This window comes from Octodon degus, unplaced genomic scaffold, assembly GCF_000260255.1.
Source record: "Octodon degus isolate 3935 unplaced genomic scaffold, OctDeg1.0 scaffold00013, whole genome shotgun sequence".
Taxonomy (NCBI): Eukaryota; Metazoa; Chordata; class Mammalia; order Rodentia; family Octodontidae; genus Octodon; species Octodon degus.
The window spans coordinates 22517418-22536874 of NW_004524589.1; the positions used below are offsets into that span (position 1 = coordinate 22517418).

At 39.4% G+C, this 19457-nt stretch overlaps 1 protein-coding gene and 1 pseudogene across 1 annotated transcript in view; one reads left to right on the plus strand and one right to left on the minus strand.

Annotated features, from left to right (window-relative positions):
• The window catches only part of LOC101591974 (ubiquitin carboxyl-terminal hydrolase isozyme L3), a 64212-nt gene extending 56045 nt beyond the window's left edge, over positions 1-8167 (minus strand). The window contains exons 1-2 of the mRNA XM_004626285.1: positions 8070-8167; positions 7947-7958 (exon numbers count right to left, since the gene is read on the minus strand). Of these exons, the coding sequence (XP_004626342.1) occupies positions 7947-7958; positions 8070-8111 (54 nt within the window). The 5' untranslated portion in view covers positions 8112-8167. The remainder of the gene's footprint in view (positions 1-7946; positions 7959-8069) is intronic.
• Positions 8168-18711: 10544 nt separating this feature from the next.
• Positions 18712-19432, plus strand: LOC101592362 (annotated as a pseudogene).
• Positions 19433-19457: the final 25 nt, after the last annotated feature.

Genomic DNA, 19457 nt, shown 5'->3' on the forward strand with positions numbered 1-19457 from the left:
CTACACAGCTCAGACTCATAGTGATATTCCTGTCTCAGCCTCCCCAGCGCTGGGATTACAAGCGTGCACCACCATGTATTTGCTAGGTAAAGAAGTAGAATAAAAAATGAGAAATTATAACTTGGAAACTAACCAAAATGAATTCTAATCACTGAATAAAAAATAAGGCAAACTTGTTCTAAAGCCACTTTCTGTGGTCTTTTTATGTTTTCCATTTTTCTGTTCCTTTCAGTGGTCAGATTGGCACATGGGGCTGGCACATCCTGTGGTACTGGAGATCAAACTTGGGCCTTGAGCTTGCCAGGCAGGTGCTTAGACCACCGAGCTATCTTCCCAGCCCCAAAACTTCTAAGTTACTACACAGGGACTCCCTTGCAAATCTACGCTATGCTTGCCAAGGCTAACATGTCTTAAGTACCAAGATTCAAAGGTTGAGACTATAGTGAGACTGAAATGTCAAACTGAGGACGCAAAGAATGATTACATACCACATTAAATTAAATCATAAAATCATGACATTTAATAAGAATAGTTTAACTTTTTACTACCACAAATCAAATAAGATAGTTATAAAGAAGTCTGATCAATTAATATCTATGTAAATTAGCTACATTTTCTCATAGCCATCCATGAGTCAAACTCATTGGAAGTCATTGTATGCATTCAAAGAATGAAAGCACTAATTAAGAGTATCTCTGGGAAGTGAAACACATGAATCTTTCATTTACCTCACTTTTTTAAAAAAGTGACTTACAAAAATTTCTACTTTCTATAATTGTGTTTAAAATTAAAAGATCATATGAAAATCTGAGCAAGATAAGAAAAAACTTTTCTGAAATGTAAACTGCAGTTAATTTGGGTGGTGTGAACTCAACTTTTTGTTTTCTAACATTTTAAAACTATGTTATCTGTACAATAACTGCATATAACCTTTAGGTTATAAAACAAAACTGATACATATGTATTTTTATTTGTACTGATAAAATGGGAGGACAAAATGAATTTTTTGAGTCTTAAATCTATATAGTACCTTGCAATACTCCAGACTATTCACAAAAATATTATGTATGGATAATTCTTTTGTACAGATGGCACACAACTAGAAGTTCCCTGTTTATATCAAGCAAGAAAAAGACTTATGATCATCAATACTAGTCTTCTGGTTTTTCAAGTTTAAGTCCTAGGAAATAAAGTACCTAAACCAAAACATACTGATTAGTTCACTTTCATAATGCCTCTAAAATTTCTACCCATGGACAGCTATCACTTATAAATTGTACGTAGCCATAAAAGAACTTTCAATAAACTTTATAAATAAACTCTGTGGTTCTAAAAGGGTCTACAACTATCAACTCCTTCTAGGCTTTCTTACATACAAGCTAGACTTCATTATGGAAAAAAAAAAAAAAGTTCCTATCTTTAACTTACAACAAATTCTTCATTTTTTTAGATTGAATTCAAACAACAAAAACACACAAAAAAAGAAACTCAAAATTAATTTTCCTTTTAAACTTGCTCTAAAGCCACTTTCTGTGGTCTTTTTATGTTTTTCTTTTTTCTGTTCTCTTTTCTTTTGGTGCTAGAAACTAACCTAGCTAAGCATACTCTCTACCACTGAGCCACCTCTCCTCCAGCTGCTGTGATCTTTAATGGTTAGCTCAGGGCCGTCATAAATCCTATCTTCTTATTAATTTATTATTTGAAGTATGACAGAAATTATACTTTTCTAAATGTTTTATATTACTATCAGAAGAGTACACTAGTAATAATTGCTAGGTTTAGGAGTAGAATAAAAATGAGAAATTATAACTTGGAAACTAGCAAAAATGAATTCTAATCAGTGAATAAAAAATAAGACAAAAAGATTGGAATCCAGAATAGGGAAAGTAAAACGTTTTTATGTGAGGATTAAGAAAAAGTTTACTGTAGGTTCAACATGGAATGATGACAAATTATACCCACAAAGGCGATGCAATGTTATTCTACTGTAAAATAAGTATCATTCAAAATAATGTAGTAACACGCCACTGGACCAAATAGAAATGATTCAGGATGGATTCTGGTAGCAGTTCTAGAAGGCATTATAAGGGCCAGTGACAAAGAAATGAGGTCCCCAAGGAAGGTATACAGAACCGATGTGGTTCTGGAAGACAGAGCTGAAGATTATGGGCATGTTCAGAGAAGACTAATTATTGCAATCCTTGGCCCCAGATATCTTAGTAATATTGAAATGTAGCAATTAGAGTTACTCTATATGTTTTTAATGACAGGACTGACAAACAACTGGAAGAAGGTAGGAGAAAACAAACTATTTTGGTAAAAAGAAATTTGCCTATAAATTATTCTCAACATTGTAATTTAAAATCATCTTTTGAGATAGATACTCTTCACTAAAATACTTAGGTAAAAGACTCATGACCACATTAAGGATAATCCTCAAAAAGACTTTCTGGAGCAGAAAAGCAGCAGAATAAGTTGTGCTCATTCTTTAAAACTATTAGCTGAGAGGCCCCAATAATCCAGGCACCATTCTTGGTACTTTAGACATGTCCCTATTTTCACAGAATTCACATTCTAGTGATAACCAACATAAAAAAGTAAACAAACAAGATCATTTCACAAGGTAGGAAGTATTATGAAGAAAATAAGACAGGATGACAAGAGATTTAAGGGGACACTCTAGTTGTGTCATCAAAGAAGACTCACTGAGGAGGTAACTTGAAGTTGAGCCATAGATGACACAAAAGAAGCAGCCATGAAGCAACCTACAGTAGAATGATTCAAAGGGTAAGTAAACATAGACTCTGAAGCAGCAATTGGCTCGGTATTCAAGCATGCAACACAGTGCTAGCAGAAATGACCAACACACTTCATCTGACCATAGTAAAAGCTTGCATTATTCTCTAAGAACAAGGACTGGAGAACCACTTGAATGTCTTAAGCAGAGAATCACAAGATCAATCCCCAGTATGTGGTGGGGGGCACCAAGATGTGATTTGTGTACAACTATTCAAGTTTTAGGCAGGCAGAGAAGCAAAACTCCTCAGCTAGTTAGAAATCTAATGCTATTTGTCCAAACTAAGGGTGACAGTAGCTTGAATTATGGCATCTCAAATAAGAATGACCAGATTTAGGGCATATTATAGAAGAATCTAAAAGACTTTCAGATCAACTGTATATGAGGAAAGAGAAAAAATAGCTAATATTCATGGAGTGCACACTATGCCAGACACTGTTGTACATATTTTTAATGTAACAATTTATTTAACCCTTACAACAATCTTACAGTATTAGGACAGATTGTTAGAAATGACGAAATTCAGATATGTACAAAGAGATTAGATAATTACTCATGGTCTCAGAACCAGAATAAGGCAGAATGTATATTTTAACCCAAAAAATCAAGTATGTACACAGTGTCTTCTGTGAAATAGCACAGGCAGAAGACTAAAACTGACTGAAAGTGAATAGGTGACAGTGCCTTTGAAAGACTGGAGGAGAAATGGGCATAGTCATGTGTACCTGTAACCCAACACTTTGAGAAGCCAAATTACAGAAGTTACAAATGCAAGCGCAGCCTAGACAACGTGAGACCCTGTCTCAAAAAATTAAAGGGTGGGTCGAGGAGATGGCTCAGTGGAATAAGCGCTTCCCTGGCAAGTGCAAGGGCCTGAGTTCAATCCCCGGTTCCACAAAAAAAAAAAAAAAAAAAATTAAAGGGTGTCCGGATGGGGTGAGAAGGAGATGTGGTTCAGTGCAAATGCCCTTGGTTTAATCCCTAGTAGTAGGGGGAAAAAAAGGTTTAGAGGAAGGTAGAAGAAAAATCTAGATCCTTAAGGGATCCATAAGGCATTCTGATGGAGATGCTAAAGAAGTAGTAAAGGGCCGGGGAGATGGCTCAGTGGAATAAGTGCTTCCCTGGCAAGCGCAAGGGCCTGAGTTCAGGCCCCGGTTCCACCAAAAAAAAAAAAAAAAAAGTAGTAAAAGTATACAGGTTTCTAATAAGTAGCCACACTAAATAGGATAATTATGCTAACGTACATTTATTTTTCTTTGGATTTTATGCCAAAAAATGTTACCTCCACAATAAAACCATCACAAAGAATAATTCTAGGAGGCTTCCATATTAAAAACCACTGGTCCTAAAACATAACACTATTTAATATATATAATATTGCTGAGCTATAGACAAATAAAGAAAATGTGGAAAATCTAGCATGGTCACAGATATGTAACTGCCCATATAATAGATTGTACATCTAAATAACTTATGATTGATATTTAATTAACAGTAACTTTCTAACAGCTACAAGTGATCTTTAGTCTTTTAATTGCATTTGTGAAAAAAAAACCCTAAATTCCTATCAACTGTAAGCTGTTTTTACTTTTAATTGCACTTATTAAAAAAGGTGAACTAAAAATGTTTAATAAATGTTCTCATCACTTTACTGATTTTTTTCTACATAAATTCAACCTGTAGCATGGTAGACTTTAAGAAGATTAACAGCATACTAACCAATAAGACAAGTCATCGCTTACAACATCTAGTGTGACACACACAGTTACAGGATAATATTTAACAATACTAATTTGCATATAATAAACACATAATGGTCATTCTTATATAATACCAGGCACAAACACAGCAAAAATAATACTTGTTCAAACTAACCATTTATGCAACTATATCAGATGGTAATAGAACTAAATCAAGACCAAGTAGATCTTATGATTCCATTAAGTTAAAAAGTAAGCACAGGTGGGGATGGATATTGTTATTGAGATTTACTGATTTCCCAACCCCTAAGTCAGTTAATTAAATGTTCATTTCTAGTCTCTGATTTGCATCGAACACAGAGAGTAAACAAAAATTTTGGTTAAAACTAACCACTTCTTGGGCATGTATAATCCCATTCTCCCACAAAAAGCACATCATTTCTTTAATAAAGAAAAATTTTTAAAGTTAAAGCATGCCAAAGCCTGACAGCTATAGTGCACAATCATATACCAAATCATCTTTTCTGTTCATGTCACTTCAGAAAGGCCTACTATTACTATTCAAACTACTGTATTTTTATCCTCACATCTTAATTTTTTCATAGCACTTATAAAAATTGTTAATGGTTTGTCTTCCCACTTGACTGAAAAGGAAAAAAAAGAGAATATTTTAATCATCAAAGCATAACCAGTTCCTTTCAAACAATAGAATAAAAGGTGCCCTCAAATTGTTAATTAATGTGAATGAATGAATGTACTTCATAGTGTACCAAGATCACCTGGGAACAGTAGCAGCTACCTAAGCTTGAATAGCATTAAAACAATTAAGTATCATTTAGAAAATTATTTTAGTCTAAATCATATGATTTTAAGTACTCAGTTTTGCAATATCAGGATAAGCATTTTTTGTTCATGATCTATTAACCTTTTTAAATTTACTGTCAGATTGTACTTGTAAATATTTTATTGAAGACTCTGACATCCAGATTCATTGGTAGTTTTTCTTAGAATGGCATGTCTAGTGTTGGTGGTAGGGTGATGCTGCCCACATAAAATGAATTTGTCTTCCTTCTTTCATGTTATGTAGAATTAATATTGTTTCTTCCTTAAATGGTGATGTTAAAAGACATAGAGGCCGGGGAGATGGCTCAATAGAATAAGCGCTTGCCTGGCAAGCACAAGGGCCTGAGTTCAATCCCCAGTTCCGCAAAAAAAAAAAAAAAAAAAAGACGTAGAAAAGTCACTTAAGAAAATTAAAAAATCTCAACAAAGGAGGAAAAAAACGCAAACTTCCTTAGCCTGATTAAAACATATATAATATCTACCAAAATGCCTATACTTAATAGTAAAAGAGTAAATGTTTTCCCACACAGATCAGAAATAAGACAAAGATGTTAATCTCTCCATCTCACTCAACTTTCTATTTAAATTCCTAACCAGTACAATAGGGGGAAAAAAATCTATTCACAGAGAATATGACTGTCTATAAAGAAAAGCCCACAACATCTATGAAAAGGTGGTCAGAGCCCTAGAACCAAAAAACTAAACTTAGCAAGGCACCAGGAGAGAAAGATACAAAGCCAGCAAATTTAAAAAATCAATTGGAATTTCTATATATAACAAGTAACTCAAAATTGAAAGTGTAAAATAATACCACTTACAAGGGCACCAAAAATCTTTACACAGATATACATCTAATAAAGTATGTCCATGAGCTACATGCTGAAACTACGAAGCATAGATGAAAGAAATCAGTGGTAACATGTACCTCCTTTATGGATTATAAATTTCCATATTGTTCAGGTATTCCTTTTCTCCAAAATGTATCTACAGATGCCATCAAAATAATTTGATGGCAGATTCACCACCAAATTACAACATAACTTTTGTACAAATTGACAAACTAATTGACAAAGAAATTAGAGCAGCATAAACAACACTGAAAAAGAAATATGTTGCATTTATACTATGTGATTTAAAGACTGACTCTAAAACTACAGTAATCAAAACAATATGGTCGGGACCAGGGAGATGGCTCAGTAGAATACGTGCTAACCTGGCAAGCTCAAGGGTCTGAGTTCAATCCCCGGTTCCACCAAAAAATATATATATATATATACATTGGTAAAAGAACAGATACATACACTAATAAAACAGAAGAGGCCAGACATATAGTAAACTGACTATTTATAAAGGTGTTAAAAACAGGTGTGGATTAGATCTAAAAAAAAATGTTTGTATTCTGTGGCAGTAAACAAGAACATACAAATACAGATTTCCTCAGCCTTACGATTTTTTTGCATGACCAAACTGCTGTGGTGGGGAAAAAATGAACAACAAATTCTGAAGAGGGAAAAATAAGATTATTCATAAATACAATAAAAACAATAAGCTCTGTAATTTTCTAGATTACTAAGGAGCTAAGGGGATGACAATCACTTCAAGAGCATATAATAACCATAAGGCAAGGGATTGCTCCTCACATTGATAGTCTACCTTCTTTACATAAGAAATTTGCTGTAAACTTTGAAATAAAAACCAACTCCTCGGGCTGGGGAAACAGCTCAGTAGAATAAGCGCTTGCCTGGCAAGCGCAAGGGCCCGAGTTTAATCCCCGGTTCCACAAATAAATAAATAAATAAATAAATACCAACTCCTCAAGAATGAAAAGGAAGATTTACGGAAGTCTGTCATATAACTAGGACGGCAATAAAAGTGACCTGCTGAAAATGAAGAAACAGGATGAGACAAGACTAGACATATCCGAGAAATCAAAATACACTTCATAGCACTTATTCATTGACTCAAGCGCCGACACGGTGTTCCCGCTTTCCGCTCCAGGTGCAATCTCCACTACTCAAAACGAACTTTAAGAGTGGCAGGCGGTGAAGATCGGCGTGGGCACTATGAAGCTGAATGTTCAGAGGCATAAAAGCAACTAAATGCCCCGTTTTGAGAGACAGGACACGAAAGGGGGCGTGGCGGGGAAAGAGGCGACTCGCCGGAGCAGGAGATGACTGCGAGATGATTTCACAGAGCAGGCGGTGGATGAGATTACCTGGACTGGGTGGGCGAGTTTACAACGCTTGGGGTGTTGGTAAATTAGTCACCCAGAAGGTCCGGGGACAGGAAAATAATGGAATCTGGTACTAACAGGAGGCGAAGCGGACGGGGAAGATTAGAAAGGTGCACAAGGCGGGAGTCCCTCAAACCTCAGACCCCGAGGCCCCGGGATGGGGGGCGGCGCGATGGCACCCGGGGAGGGGCGGAGGCAGCGGCGAGCATCTCCGAGCCAGGTGGCAGGCGACGACCCGCGGGGCGGCCCCGCCGGGAGCCCGGCCCCAGGGGCTTCCAGGCTCCGTGGGCCAGCGAAGGCGAAGGCCCGCACCGAAGCTGGCCGAGGGCACAGAAAGGACTCCGGGGTCCGGGGCGACAGGCGCCTCACTCACCTGGTTGGTAACCTGAAACGAAGCAGAAAGCACCATTTAGGGAGGTACCGACACGACCGGCGGCAGCGTCCCGGCTCCCTCTCCCCTGCCGCGGCCCCAGGCTTGGACCCCAGCCGCGCTCACCTCAGGGTTGGCCTCCAGCGGCAACCAGCGCTGACCCTCCATGGCCGCCGCACCCGGCCCCTCTCCAGCTCTGACAGCAGCCGCCGCTTCCGCCCCCGCGCGCCTAGATCGGGGACCGTCCAACCCACCGCCCGGCGGGAGGGGTGCCGAAGGGCGAAGGGCACCGCAACCTTCTTGCTGCTTTACCACTCCCTGAAGCGCCACACCTCGGGTCCAATATTTTAAATTAATATGTCTAAAAATAAGACTATATAGGGACTGTGTTTATATTTTGTCAGAAAAACAGTGAATCCACAGAACGCTCCCCCTCAAGCTTGGACTTTCCCTAGCCAGCCTCCAGCGCCCGCATTCTACGCATGCGCCACGTGCTAGCCGGGGACCGCATGGTCGCCAGCGACCTTCTATTCCTGCATTGTTTGCCAGCGCCGCGAGGGGGCGCGCTGCTCTAAATAGTGTTCTGTAAGGGAGAGACCAGGTCACCAAATCAGCGCAAGGCACACAGAGAAGGACGTCTTGAGTAATGGCCCTGTTGCTCCCTTTGTAAGGGTTCAGTGATGCTTTGGCTTTATCTCCTATCTCAGAATGGGATATGTATATTTCTATATGTAATCTGCTAGACAAAAAATGTCTATACTGTGCTGTGTTGGGACAAAACTAAGTTCACTCTAGCATAGCAAAAGTGGACGAGAGAGTGAGTCACAGTAAAGTGTAGTATGTATGTGCTACCATGAGGTTTGTTGGATCTACAGGTAGAGAAGCACAGCTGAAGGGGAAGAGAGTGTTGACAAAGCTTTCTGGAAAAAATGGATTTGCAGACTAAACCCTTAAGAGATAATAGATGGTATCAGTAAAATTTTGAAAAAAAAAAAAAAGAGAGAGAGAGAGAGATAATAGATGGTAGTCAGGTAGAGACCAGGATGCTCCGTAGAGCAGTGAATGCACTGTGGCTACATGTCCTACTAAAGAAAAGAACGTCAGCTAGAAGTGATGCTAGAGAGATAAGCAGCAGCCACCCTAAGGAGACACCTGTGATTCATCCTGAAAGCAGCAGGAAACCACGTAAGACGTTTAAGCAGCATTTAAATGTCTCCTTTAGGAAGACAGCTCCAACACTTTATCAGAAGGCTGTTAGTCTGGCAGAGTCCTTGAACAAGAGAGCACATGCTAAGACAAATTTGCCTTGCTATTTGGCCCTTTGTCTCAGCAAAATCTAATGGTGCGAGAGCTATCTCTGGCAGATAAAAATATTGTGTGACGTCTTAGGAAAGCACTAATAGGAGATTCATAGTGTAGACCCTTGGGTTCAGGAGCAAGGACATTCCTCTCACAGCAAGCCACTTCTTTTTTTTTTTTTTTTTAAAGCCATTTCAAAATTAGACTCTGGAGCCTTTGGGGCAGAACCACCATCTTCCAGTAATTTACCAAAAAGATGAACACCAGGAAAGAGAAGAGAAACCTGATCTGTGTTCTCTAGGCCTTTTAGAAAACCTGAGGTTGTCCTTTGCCCACATGTGTAAAGCTATAAAAAGCATGATACTGTAGACAGAAAGGGAATGAACACTGTTCAAAAAAGAATGCCACAAAAGGGCCGGCCAAATAGTTCAGCGTGCTAAAGCACCTGCTCAAGCAGGTTCAGGGACACAGTTTGATTTCCAGCAGGCTTGCTGGCCCCACCCCCAGAGCGCACTGAGATGGTGACTGAGATTGGGCATGGTGGCACACACCTGTAATCCCAGCGCTTGAGAGGCTGAAAACAGGAGGATCACTATGAGTCTGATCTGCATAATGAGACCCTGTAGACCCTGTACTAAATACATAAAAAAAGAAAGCCACACAAATGTTACCATGGCAGATAATACTAACCAAATAATAGCCATAATAACCAAAATTGAGCTAGACTATTACCCAATATGCTGTTGGCATTGCTATAAACAAGCAAGACAAGGCCAATAGACTTCCCAAAAGATTTAAAGTAAGCATTCTAATAGTCAAAATGTGTCAAGAAAAGTGATCAGGAAAAGGAGAAAGCCAACGAGAAAGGTACCAGGTTCTACTGAAATCCACCTCCTCTGCCCAGAGAAGCAAACTTTATGTGCACCAAAGGGAAGGAGATGGAGCTGCTGGAACCTATTCTCTATGAATTCACGGCATAAGCTGGGGATGCCATTTTGCTTTTCAGCACCTAAGGAGTGGCAGAGGTGTTCTAGGCCTTTGGCATAATAACTAGGATGGCCTGAAAATGAAGAAAAAGAAAAAAGAAAAACAAAGAAAGAAACAAAGAAAGAAACAAAGAAAGAAAGAAAGAAAGAAAGAAAGAAAGAAAGAAAGAAAGAAAGAGTCTTAAATTGTAAAGATAGTTTTGTTAATTGAACAGGTATATGGTGCCGTCACCTCAAAGAAATTACTACTTAGAGCAGATTCCAGAGTCCTTCTGCACCCAGTTAGTACAGTCTTTATGCTTTATTTTCAGTGTTTTTCTTGCTGAAAGATGTGTGGTATTGTGCAAATGTATACCCAGAGGATCAAGTATTTATGAACTGTTTATACTGGCTTGAAGATACCTAAATCACCGTGGGAAAAGCTGTATTAAAGCAAATGGAGAGCAACCTATAGCACTATAGATAAATAAATTGATTAAAGTACCCTAAAAAATTAGCATCTTGGGGGCCTGCCCCTTAGCTCCATTCTTTAAGGGGCTGCTTCAACAAAGCAGTCAGGCTCAGGTTGTTGTGGTTCGATCCCCAGAACTCAAGCCAGCCAAACCTGCCCTGAAGGCATTCGGAGCAAAAAAAAAAAAAAAAAAAAAAAAAAGCATCTGAAATGCCATTGGTCCCTACTTCTGATTGAGAGCCTTGTCTTGCAACTCAAGTGATAATGCAAGTGATAAAGCTGCTTATCATGATGTGGATATTACCAGATTTACCAAGTCACAGTACTGAATGCATCAATCTTTCAGATTGAGAAACAGGAGCCAAGGGATTGGAAATGTCACTAAGGTAGCACAGTCGCCAAAAGAACATGAGTGAGACAGGTAGGAGTTCCCCAAGAAAGACAAGTTCAGCATAATAAAATGATCTTTTTCCCACTGTATCTACTCTCTCCCTGAATTCTCTTTCCTGAGCGCTGTGTAGTAATGTTCATGCTACCCAGAGGGGAAATTTCTGTAGTCATCATTGACAATTCCTTTTCATCAAAGGAAAAATCCCATAAAGCAATTTTTCTTTCATTTATGTCTGCTTCTCCATCTCTAAGACTGTAACCTTAATTCTCTTAATTCTAAGCATTTCTCTTTGGAATTGTTCCACATTTTAAAAATTTTTTTTATTTTTATTTTTTAGGAGAGGGCCTACAGGGTGTTCAGGGTCTCACTACTGGATCAGACTCATAGTGATCTGCCTGTTCACAGCCTCCCAAGAGCTGGGATTATAGGTATGCACTACCATGCCCAGTCTCAATTGCCATCTCAGCGCACTGCAGGGGCAGGGCTGACACAGCAGGCCAGGGGATTGAACTCTGGCCCCCACGCCTGCTTGCAGACACTTTAGTCTACTGAGCTATTTGGAGGTCCCTGTTCCACATTTAAAAAAATTTTTTTTAATCATTTATTTATTTGGTACAGGGTTTCACTATGCAGCTTGGTCTCGTAGTGATCCTCCTGTCTCAGCCTCCCATTGCTGGAATTACAGACATGTGCCACCATGCCCAGTTGTGGTGGTGAGTTAGACACCTAGGGCCTGCATAGCATGCAGTACTAGGGATCGAACCCTTGTCCTTGTACTTTCCAGGCAGGTTCTTAGACCACTGAACTATTTCCCAGGTCCATGTTCCACATTTTTGACAAATCATGCTTCTGCATATCTGGATGATTTATTCAGTAATAATATGTTTTTAACTTTAGAGAGGTTATCCTAGCATGCCCCAGAATTTTGCAACTATAAACTCTACAAATATACCAGGCATCCAGTCTTTGTACAGCTTAACTTCTACCCTCAAGCAGGGATCTACCTACGATGCTATGAAGGACAGTACTTGGCAGACTTGAATATGCACATAACCACCAGAGGAAACCTAAAGTGTAGATTTTGATTCAATAAGGCTGAGCTAGGGCCCAGGATTTGGCACCATTAGACTTGAGTTTTAAACCCTCTCCCCAGCCATTGTCATATAACTTTGGAAGTTTTTTTCAACAAAGTTCTAGCCATCCTAATTATTCCTGGATTCTGAATTTCCAGTTTTCCTACTTGCTCACATTTGTTTGAAACTCCTACATCAATACTTCAGAGCTTTTGCAACAGTTTATAGACACTGCACAAAGTAGTAAAAAAGGGGCCAGGGAGATGGCTCAGTGGAATAAACGCTTCCCTGGACAGTGCAAAGGTCTGAATTCAATCCCCGGTTCTGAAAAAAAAAAAAGGAAGAAAGAAAGAAAGAAAAGAAAAGAAAAAAAGTACCAAAAAAGTTTTGATTTCCCAGCTGAGGTTGAACAAGGCACTGTTCTGCTTTCTTGTTTCAGCTTTTCTACTGGAAACAAGCACCCTGACTGGATGCCTGATGTATCTATAGAGCGTTTATAGCTGCAAAATTCTGGGGTATGCCAAGATAACCTCTGTAAGGTGAAAGACTTGTTATTGCTCTGTACTTAGTACTGCATCTCTCCCATGTCTGTGCTTTTTAGTGGTGATTCCACAGTTCAAAGTGGTCTCCAAGCATAGTAGTGGTCAAGTGACGCCCACTATGCATAAGTACAAGAAGACTACCATGTGCCTTTAGAGAAAATAAGTGTACTTAGATAAGCTTTATTGAAATTAGAATGAGTTAAGTTTAACAAAGTTCATTTGAACAAAAAAAAAATTATTGAACCAGGCAGCATTCTGGACCATAATTAGTCCAGAATACCCCACACCATCACCTATGCAGGTTGTATTTATAAGCAGAAGAATGGACATGACATTAAAAACAACATGACTGGTACAGTTGGCATTGGCCTTACAGGTTCACATGTGATGAGGCATTTATAACGCATGTATGGAGCCTAATCAGTTTGCAGCCTGTAATTGGCTGAGATTCAATTGCTTGGTTACAAGAGTACACTCCTAAATTAGGTTACAGCCTGTTAACATGTTAAGCTGAGGAATAATTTACTATGTACAGCTGCCACTTTGGGTCATTTAATCAAGTATGGAGACAGACTGAGGACAAACTTACCTGAGTTTAACATTACTTGCGGCTATTTAGGAATTGTAAATTATTAGCAAGAGATTGTGGAATTGTAATCATTCCTCAAATAATGCATATTTCTCTCACCAATACAAATTTACAATTTGTTCTCAGTTCACATCTATGCCCACAACTGATAATCTTCAGTTATGCTAAAACACACAGCAATTTCCTTAAAGACATTTTAAATGGTAATTAAACATAATAAGTATAGAGCCAGCAGTAATCATAACTTCCAGAGGTTCTGGAAGATCTCTGACCAAGTTCATGCATACACCTGCACAAACAACTGAATCACAACTGATGCTTGGGTAACCATCATTGGAAGAAACCACTGCATGCAAAATGCAGTATACTTTCTGAGATGTGTTAAATGTGATTAAAAAAAAAAAAGCTTAAGAATTTATGAAGTTCAGCTTTTTACCAAGATGGTGCCGAAGGCAAAGAAGGAAGCCTCTGCCCCTCCCAAAGCTGAAGCCAAAGCAAAAGCTTTGAAGGCCAAAAAGGCCGTGCTGAAAGGCATCCACAGCCACAAAAAGAAGAAGATATGGACGTCGGCCACCTTCCACTGTCCCAAGACACTGCAGCTCCGGAGGCAGCCCAAATGCCCTCGGAAGAGCACCCCCAGGAGAAACAAGCTTGACCACTATGCCATCATCAAGTTCCCCCTGACCACAGAGTCAGCCATGAAGAAGATTGAGGACAACAACACACTCATGTTCACTGTGGTTGTCAAAGCCAATAAGCACTAAATCAAACAAGCTGTAAAGAAGCTCTACGACATCGCTGTTGCCAAGGTCAATACCCTAATCAGGCCTGATGGAGAGAAGAAGGCATATGTTCAACTGGCTCCTGATTATGATGCATTGGATGTTGCCAACAAAATTGGGATCATCTAAACTGAGTCCAGCTGGCTAATTCTAAATATATACTTTTTTTCTCAGTTAAAAAAAAAAAAGAATTTATGAAGTTCAGTATTTGTTCAGCACCTTGCTTACTTAAGACTGTCATCTAGCTGTAACCAAACCAGGGAACTTTTCAAGTTCAAACTGTAATTTGTTCCTGACACACTGCCTTGATAGTGAGTACACTATTTTGTATTGCATATCTCAGTAGGACTGTGTCCCGGCTGTCTTTCTGCTGCATGTGTATTTACCCTGTCATCTGCCTGGATCAGTTGTTTCACTGCTAAACCATCATCAGTTAGGTAGCCTTTTATGACACTTAAAAACACATCAAAGCCTTGCATGATTTGGGCTTATCTGACTCAGTATGAAATTTCTCTCCAATGGATGAAGAATCATGACTACCATAAGCTGTACTTCCACAATCCAGACCCTTAGCCTATTTCAGTCACATTAAGAGAGAGAGAGAGAGAGAGAGAGAGAGAGAGAGAGAGAGAGAGAGAAACATTGGAAGTAGCTTTCTTTTTTATTTTTTAGTATTTTTTTTAGGGAAGGGTGTACAGGGTGTTCAGGGTTTCACTACTAGATTAGACTCATATCATAGTGATCTGCCTGTTTATAGCCTTCCAAGAGCTGGGATTGGGCTGGGGAGATAGCTCAGTAGAATAAGTGCTCACCTGGCAAGAGCAAGAGCCTGAGTTCAATCCCCAGTCCCACAAAAAAAAAAAAAAAGAGGTGGGATTATAGACGCACACCACCACATGCAGTCTTAACTGTAATCCCAGTGTGCCCTGGGGATTGAACCCCAGGCTTGCAGGCTCTTTAATCTGCTGAGCTATTTGGCTGGCACTCTGGAAGTAGCTTTTAAGTCAAAGGTTGAAAACTATTTCTTCCAGTTATCTAATAAACAGCAACAAGTGACACCTGGAACATGTAAAACCTTCTAAATGCATTTTCACAGTTTATGATATAGTTTGTTTTCTTTGTGGACATTGTTTTTAATATGAGGGGTGGGTAGTCCAAAGGCTTAGACTTTTAACCCCTACTTTCAGCTCCCAAACTCCTATGCTAGGATCAGCGAGCATGTCTAATTCCAGATGTGCACCTTGGTTTATGACTGCTGCCCAGTGACGGTCACCACCACCCTGTACTATCTTGGCCATCACAACGCACACCAGCATTCATATTCTTGAACTGGTCAGAGTACTCATATAACACTGAGCTAACAGAAAAGAGATGAGAAGCATTTCAGCAGGCATATTAGAAATCTGGAGCTCTTTGAAATTATATTTCAGTCTGTAAATTAAACTAGATTGAAGTTTTTAACCTGTTAGCTAGGTGATATGTTTGACATTCTTGAACTTGTTTTCTCATCCTTAAAATGGAGGGGCTCTGGGCCAACCAGATAGCTCGGCAGACTAAAAGTGCCTGCTTAGGCAGAGTGCAGGGGGCGTGGCTCAATCCCCCGCATGCTGTGCCAGACCCACAGGCAGGGAGTGCTGAGACTGCGATTGAGACTGGGCATGGTGGTGTGTGCCTGTAATCCCAGCGCTTGGGAGGCTGAAAACGGGAGGATCACTACGAGCCCAATCTACGTAGTGAGACCCTGTAGACCCTGATGACCCTGTCAAAAATACATTTTAAAAAACGGAGGGGTTGTATGATATCTTTAATTTATCTCTATGGACCTAATGTCAAGATGACAAGAGTAGCTAGTTGTTTTTTTTAACACTATGCTCAGGAATTTTGCTATGTGCTTTGGGCATATGATCTCAGTTAAGCTCTAGTTAAAATCTCACAATGCAAATATTAATGTGAATAGCTCCACATTTACAGAAAAATGATCCAAGTATTCCTAAATGACTTAGATGAGTAGTGCAAGAGAGACTAAGATTTGGGCCTACATAACTAAATTTCCTACCAGTTCATTTACATCCTCTGCTGTATTAGTTTTTTGCTGCTATTGTAATAAATCACCATAAATTTTGGTGGTTTGAAACAACTCAAATTTACTTTTTAACAACCTGAAAGTCAGAACTCTGGAATGGATCCCAACCTGTTATAATCAAAGTGTTGACAAGGCTGTGATCTTTCTGGAATGTAGTTAGGAAAAGTCCATTTTATTTCCTAGTCCTGTTTCTCCGAAAGCTGTCTGCATTCTTTGGCCTTTCATCCCAGTCTACGTCCCAAGCCAGCAAAGACTGGCTGAATTTCACATGCTATCACTCTGTCTCAGTATACAAGTGACTGAGACGTGTTAATCAGTCTTTCTCCGAGACCTGAGATTGAAGTGCAGCTTGCTCTTTCCCCCAGAATCATGAGCCATAGTGCCGTGACCCCAAGATGCTGGTAGTTATGTGTCTAGTTTATGTGTCTTTAATTTGTCTGCTTCCATCTTCCACATTTAAGGATGTACATCATTACATTGAGCTCACTTGAGTAATCTAGGAGCATCTCCTTTTAAGGTCAAAAGATTAGAAATCTTTTTCAGGGATCAGACCTGGGACCTTGCTCTTGCCAGGCAGGAGCTTATGCTACTGAGCTCTCTCTCCAGCCCCTAGATTAGCAATCTTAATTTACCCATGCCATGCAATGTAACATAGTCATAGATTCTGGGACCCTTAGGAAGTGAACAGTATAATGTATGATAGTAAGTATGTTTAAAGAGCATTTATTCTGTTTCTCTAATATCTTTTCATTTAAGTTGTGTTGCCTTACTTTCATCTCTCTTTGCAGAGAGATTTTTATGTTATTGCTGCTAGTGCTTTTACCAGCCACACAATTCTGTCCCTTACAGGCAGACATAGCAGGAGATGAGTGAAAACAGAAATGGAACAACCTCGACCCAGTATTGGCTCAAGAGGTATACACGTGACTGAGACAGCTTAATCAGACTTTCTCCGAGGCCAGAGATTGAAGTGCAACTTGCTCTTTCCCCCAGAATCATGAGCCACAGTGCTGTGAGCCCAAGATGCTGGTGGTTATGTGTCTAGATGCATGCTTTCTTCCCCCAATAACATACGGAAAATTCTAAGAGATTGGAGCAAACAGACAATTAAACACCCAGCCACCGCCGAGAAATGGGAATTGGAGCATTTTTTATTCAATTCTCATAATTATTTTGGCTCTGTAGGAGACTCCACACCTGCGTTTCAGAGGCTACAGCTGTGAGACAATAATTTGTGCTATTTTGCATAGGCTGGCTTGAGTGGTATTTATATCACTTAGAATAAACTCCCACCATAAACGTTTAATTATTTGTTGCTTTGTGTGGGCCAATTTTACCTTTTACATTTTCACACTTATGGAGTCAGAGAGTTCATGCTACAGCCTCTGTCACCATCCTCCTACCCAGATAGCAGAACTCGGTATTTTCTGATTTATTTGTCCTTCTAAATGACACTAGACACAGACATATAAATAAAACACAAGTTATACCCATGAATTTTTAATTTTGGCATTTTATTTAACTTGTGTTTTCCAAATGCAAAACTTGTACAAGGGGCTGGTGAGATGGCTCAGTGGTCTAAAGCACCTATTTAGAACAGGCTCAGCAAAGCACAGGGACCGCGGTTCAATCCCCCAGCACCACATGCCAGCCAGCCCCGCCCCCTGGTGGGCTGAGCTGGCCACACACACACACATAAATAAATAAAATTAAAAAAAAAAAAAAACTTGTACAAGTTTCGATCTCTTGAAAAACAGCACAAAAATAGGAGGCAGATCACATATTAGAGGACCATCAGGAGCACAAGAACAAGAGTAAAAATTGGTAGCAATTTCTCTAAATGCCGTAGATATCTTACTATGCTCAAATTAGGTCGACAGATTTTTGGAAAGGGACATTAACCATGACAATAACGTTTTAAAAGGATTTATAAAAGTAGAGAAATAATAAAAATTAGCTTTAAAATGTCTTTTCATCATTTTGACCGATTTTAACCAATCTTCCCCCTTTGTGTTGGTGTGCATGCACATGTGTGTGTGCGCGTGCGCACACACCCATGCATACAGCATAAATATGGCAGTAAAGTTAACAGACTGACTTTGCACAAAAAGAACTGATTCCCATACCAACTAGATGTACAACACAGTAGTATTCTATCTTTTCAGCCTTCCATAGCAAAGAAAACATTTGATTCATGGTCCAGTCTCTCTTTTTTTTTGTCCAGTCTCTTTGAGTGACTTTTTGAGTGGCATTCTACATGCATGAGGTCTAGTGTTGTATATGTACTGGCCCAGTCTAATTCTCCAACAGTCCTAGGAAAGGTGATCGTGCTAGACAGAATTCTAGAGCTGTTCAACCCTAAAAGACTCTTAGCCCTGATTTTACAGCGAAACACTAGATACTTCTCTGCAGGAACTCTGCAGATTTAATTGTTTCAGTATATCAGATCTAACCATCCAAATCCTTAAAAATGGAGTTGTGGCAAAAGAAGGCAGAGGAAAAGTAATACAGTAGAGATGAGAAAACAAATGAAAGATGCACTCTGCCATTATTGGTTTTTAAAATGAAGGGCATGGCGGGCGCGCTGAAGAAGACCACTGGCTTCATGGGGTTGGCCGTGTGCGAGACGCCGCACGAGAGGCTAAGAATATTGTACACAAAGATTCTTGATGTTCTTGATCAAATTTCTAAAAGTGTTGCATATAGAAAATACACAGAACAAATTACAAATGAGAGGCTGGCAATAGTGAAAGCGGAACCAGATGTTAAAAAATTAAAAGACTGACTTCAGCTTGGCCAAGTAGAAGAGGTGATTCATCAGGCTGAAAGTGAACTAAGTCTGGCAAGGAAAATGATGCAGTGGAAACCAAGGGAGCCGCTAGTGGAGGAGCCTCCTGCCAACCAGTGGAAGTGGCCAATATAATTGTCATTTACTGCCTTTGATGGTTGATGGGAATGTGATAGAATTAAATGTTGTTATATCAAAATGTTTGTTATTTCTTATCAAAAAAAGGATAGAGGATAACAGGATATGTAGGAGTCTTGCTAAGCTTAGTAATACAGTTGTATGGATCAGTTTCTGGCTTGCATGCACTCAAAGTATTTCTTTGAACAAAGAGGTTGTGGGAAGGCTTGAAAGTTAATTAGGAAGTTCCCACAGATTTTCACTAGAGGCTACAATCAAAAGATGAAGTATCTTCATTAATATCTTCAACGTATTATTTCTTTATCATAAAAAAAGAAAAGATACTTTTGTCTAAACAAACTTACTGGTCACTGTTTAAAGTACAGCAGTAACACTGCTAAGATGTCTCTCAG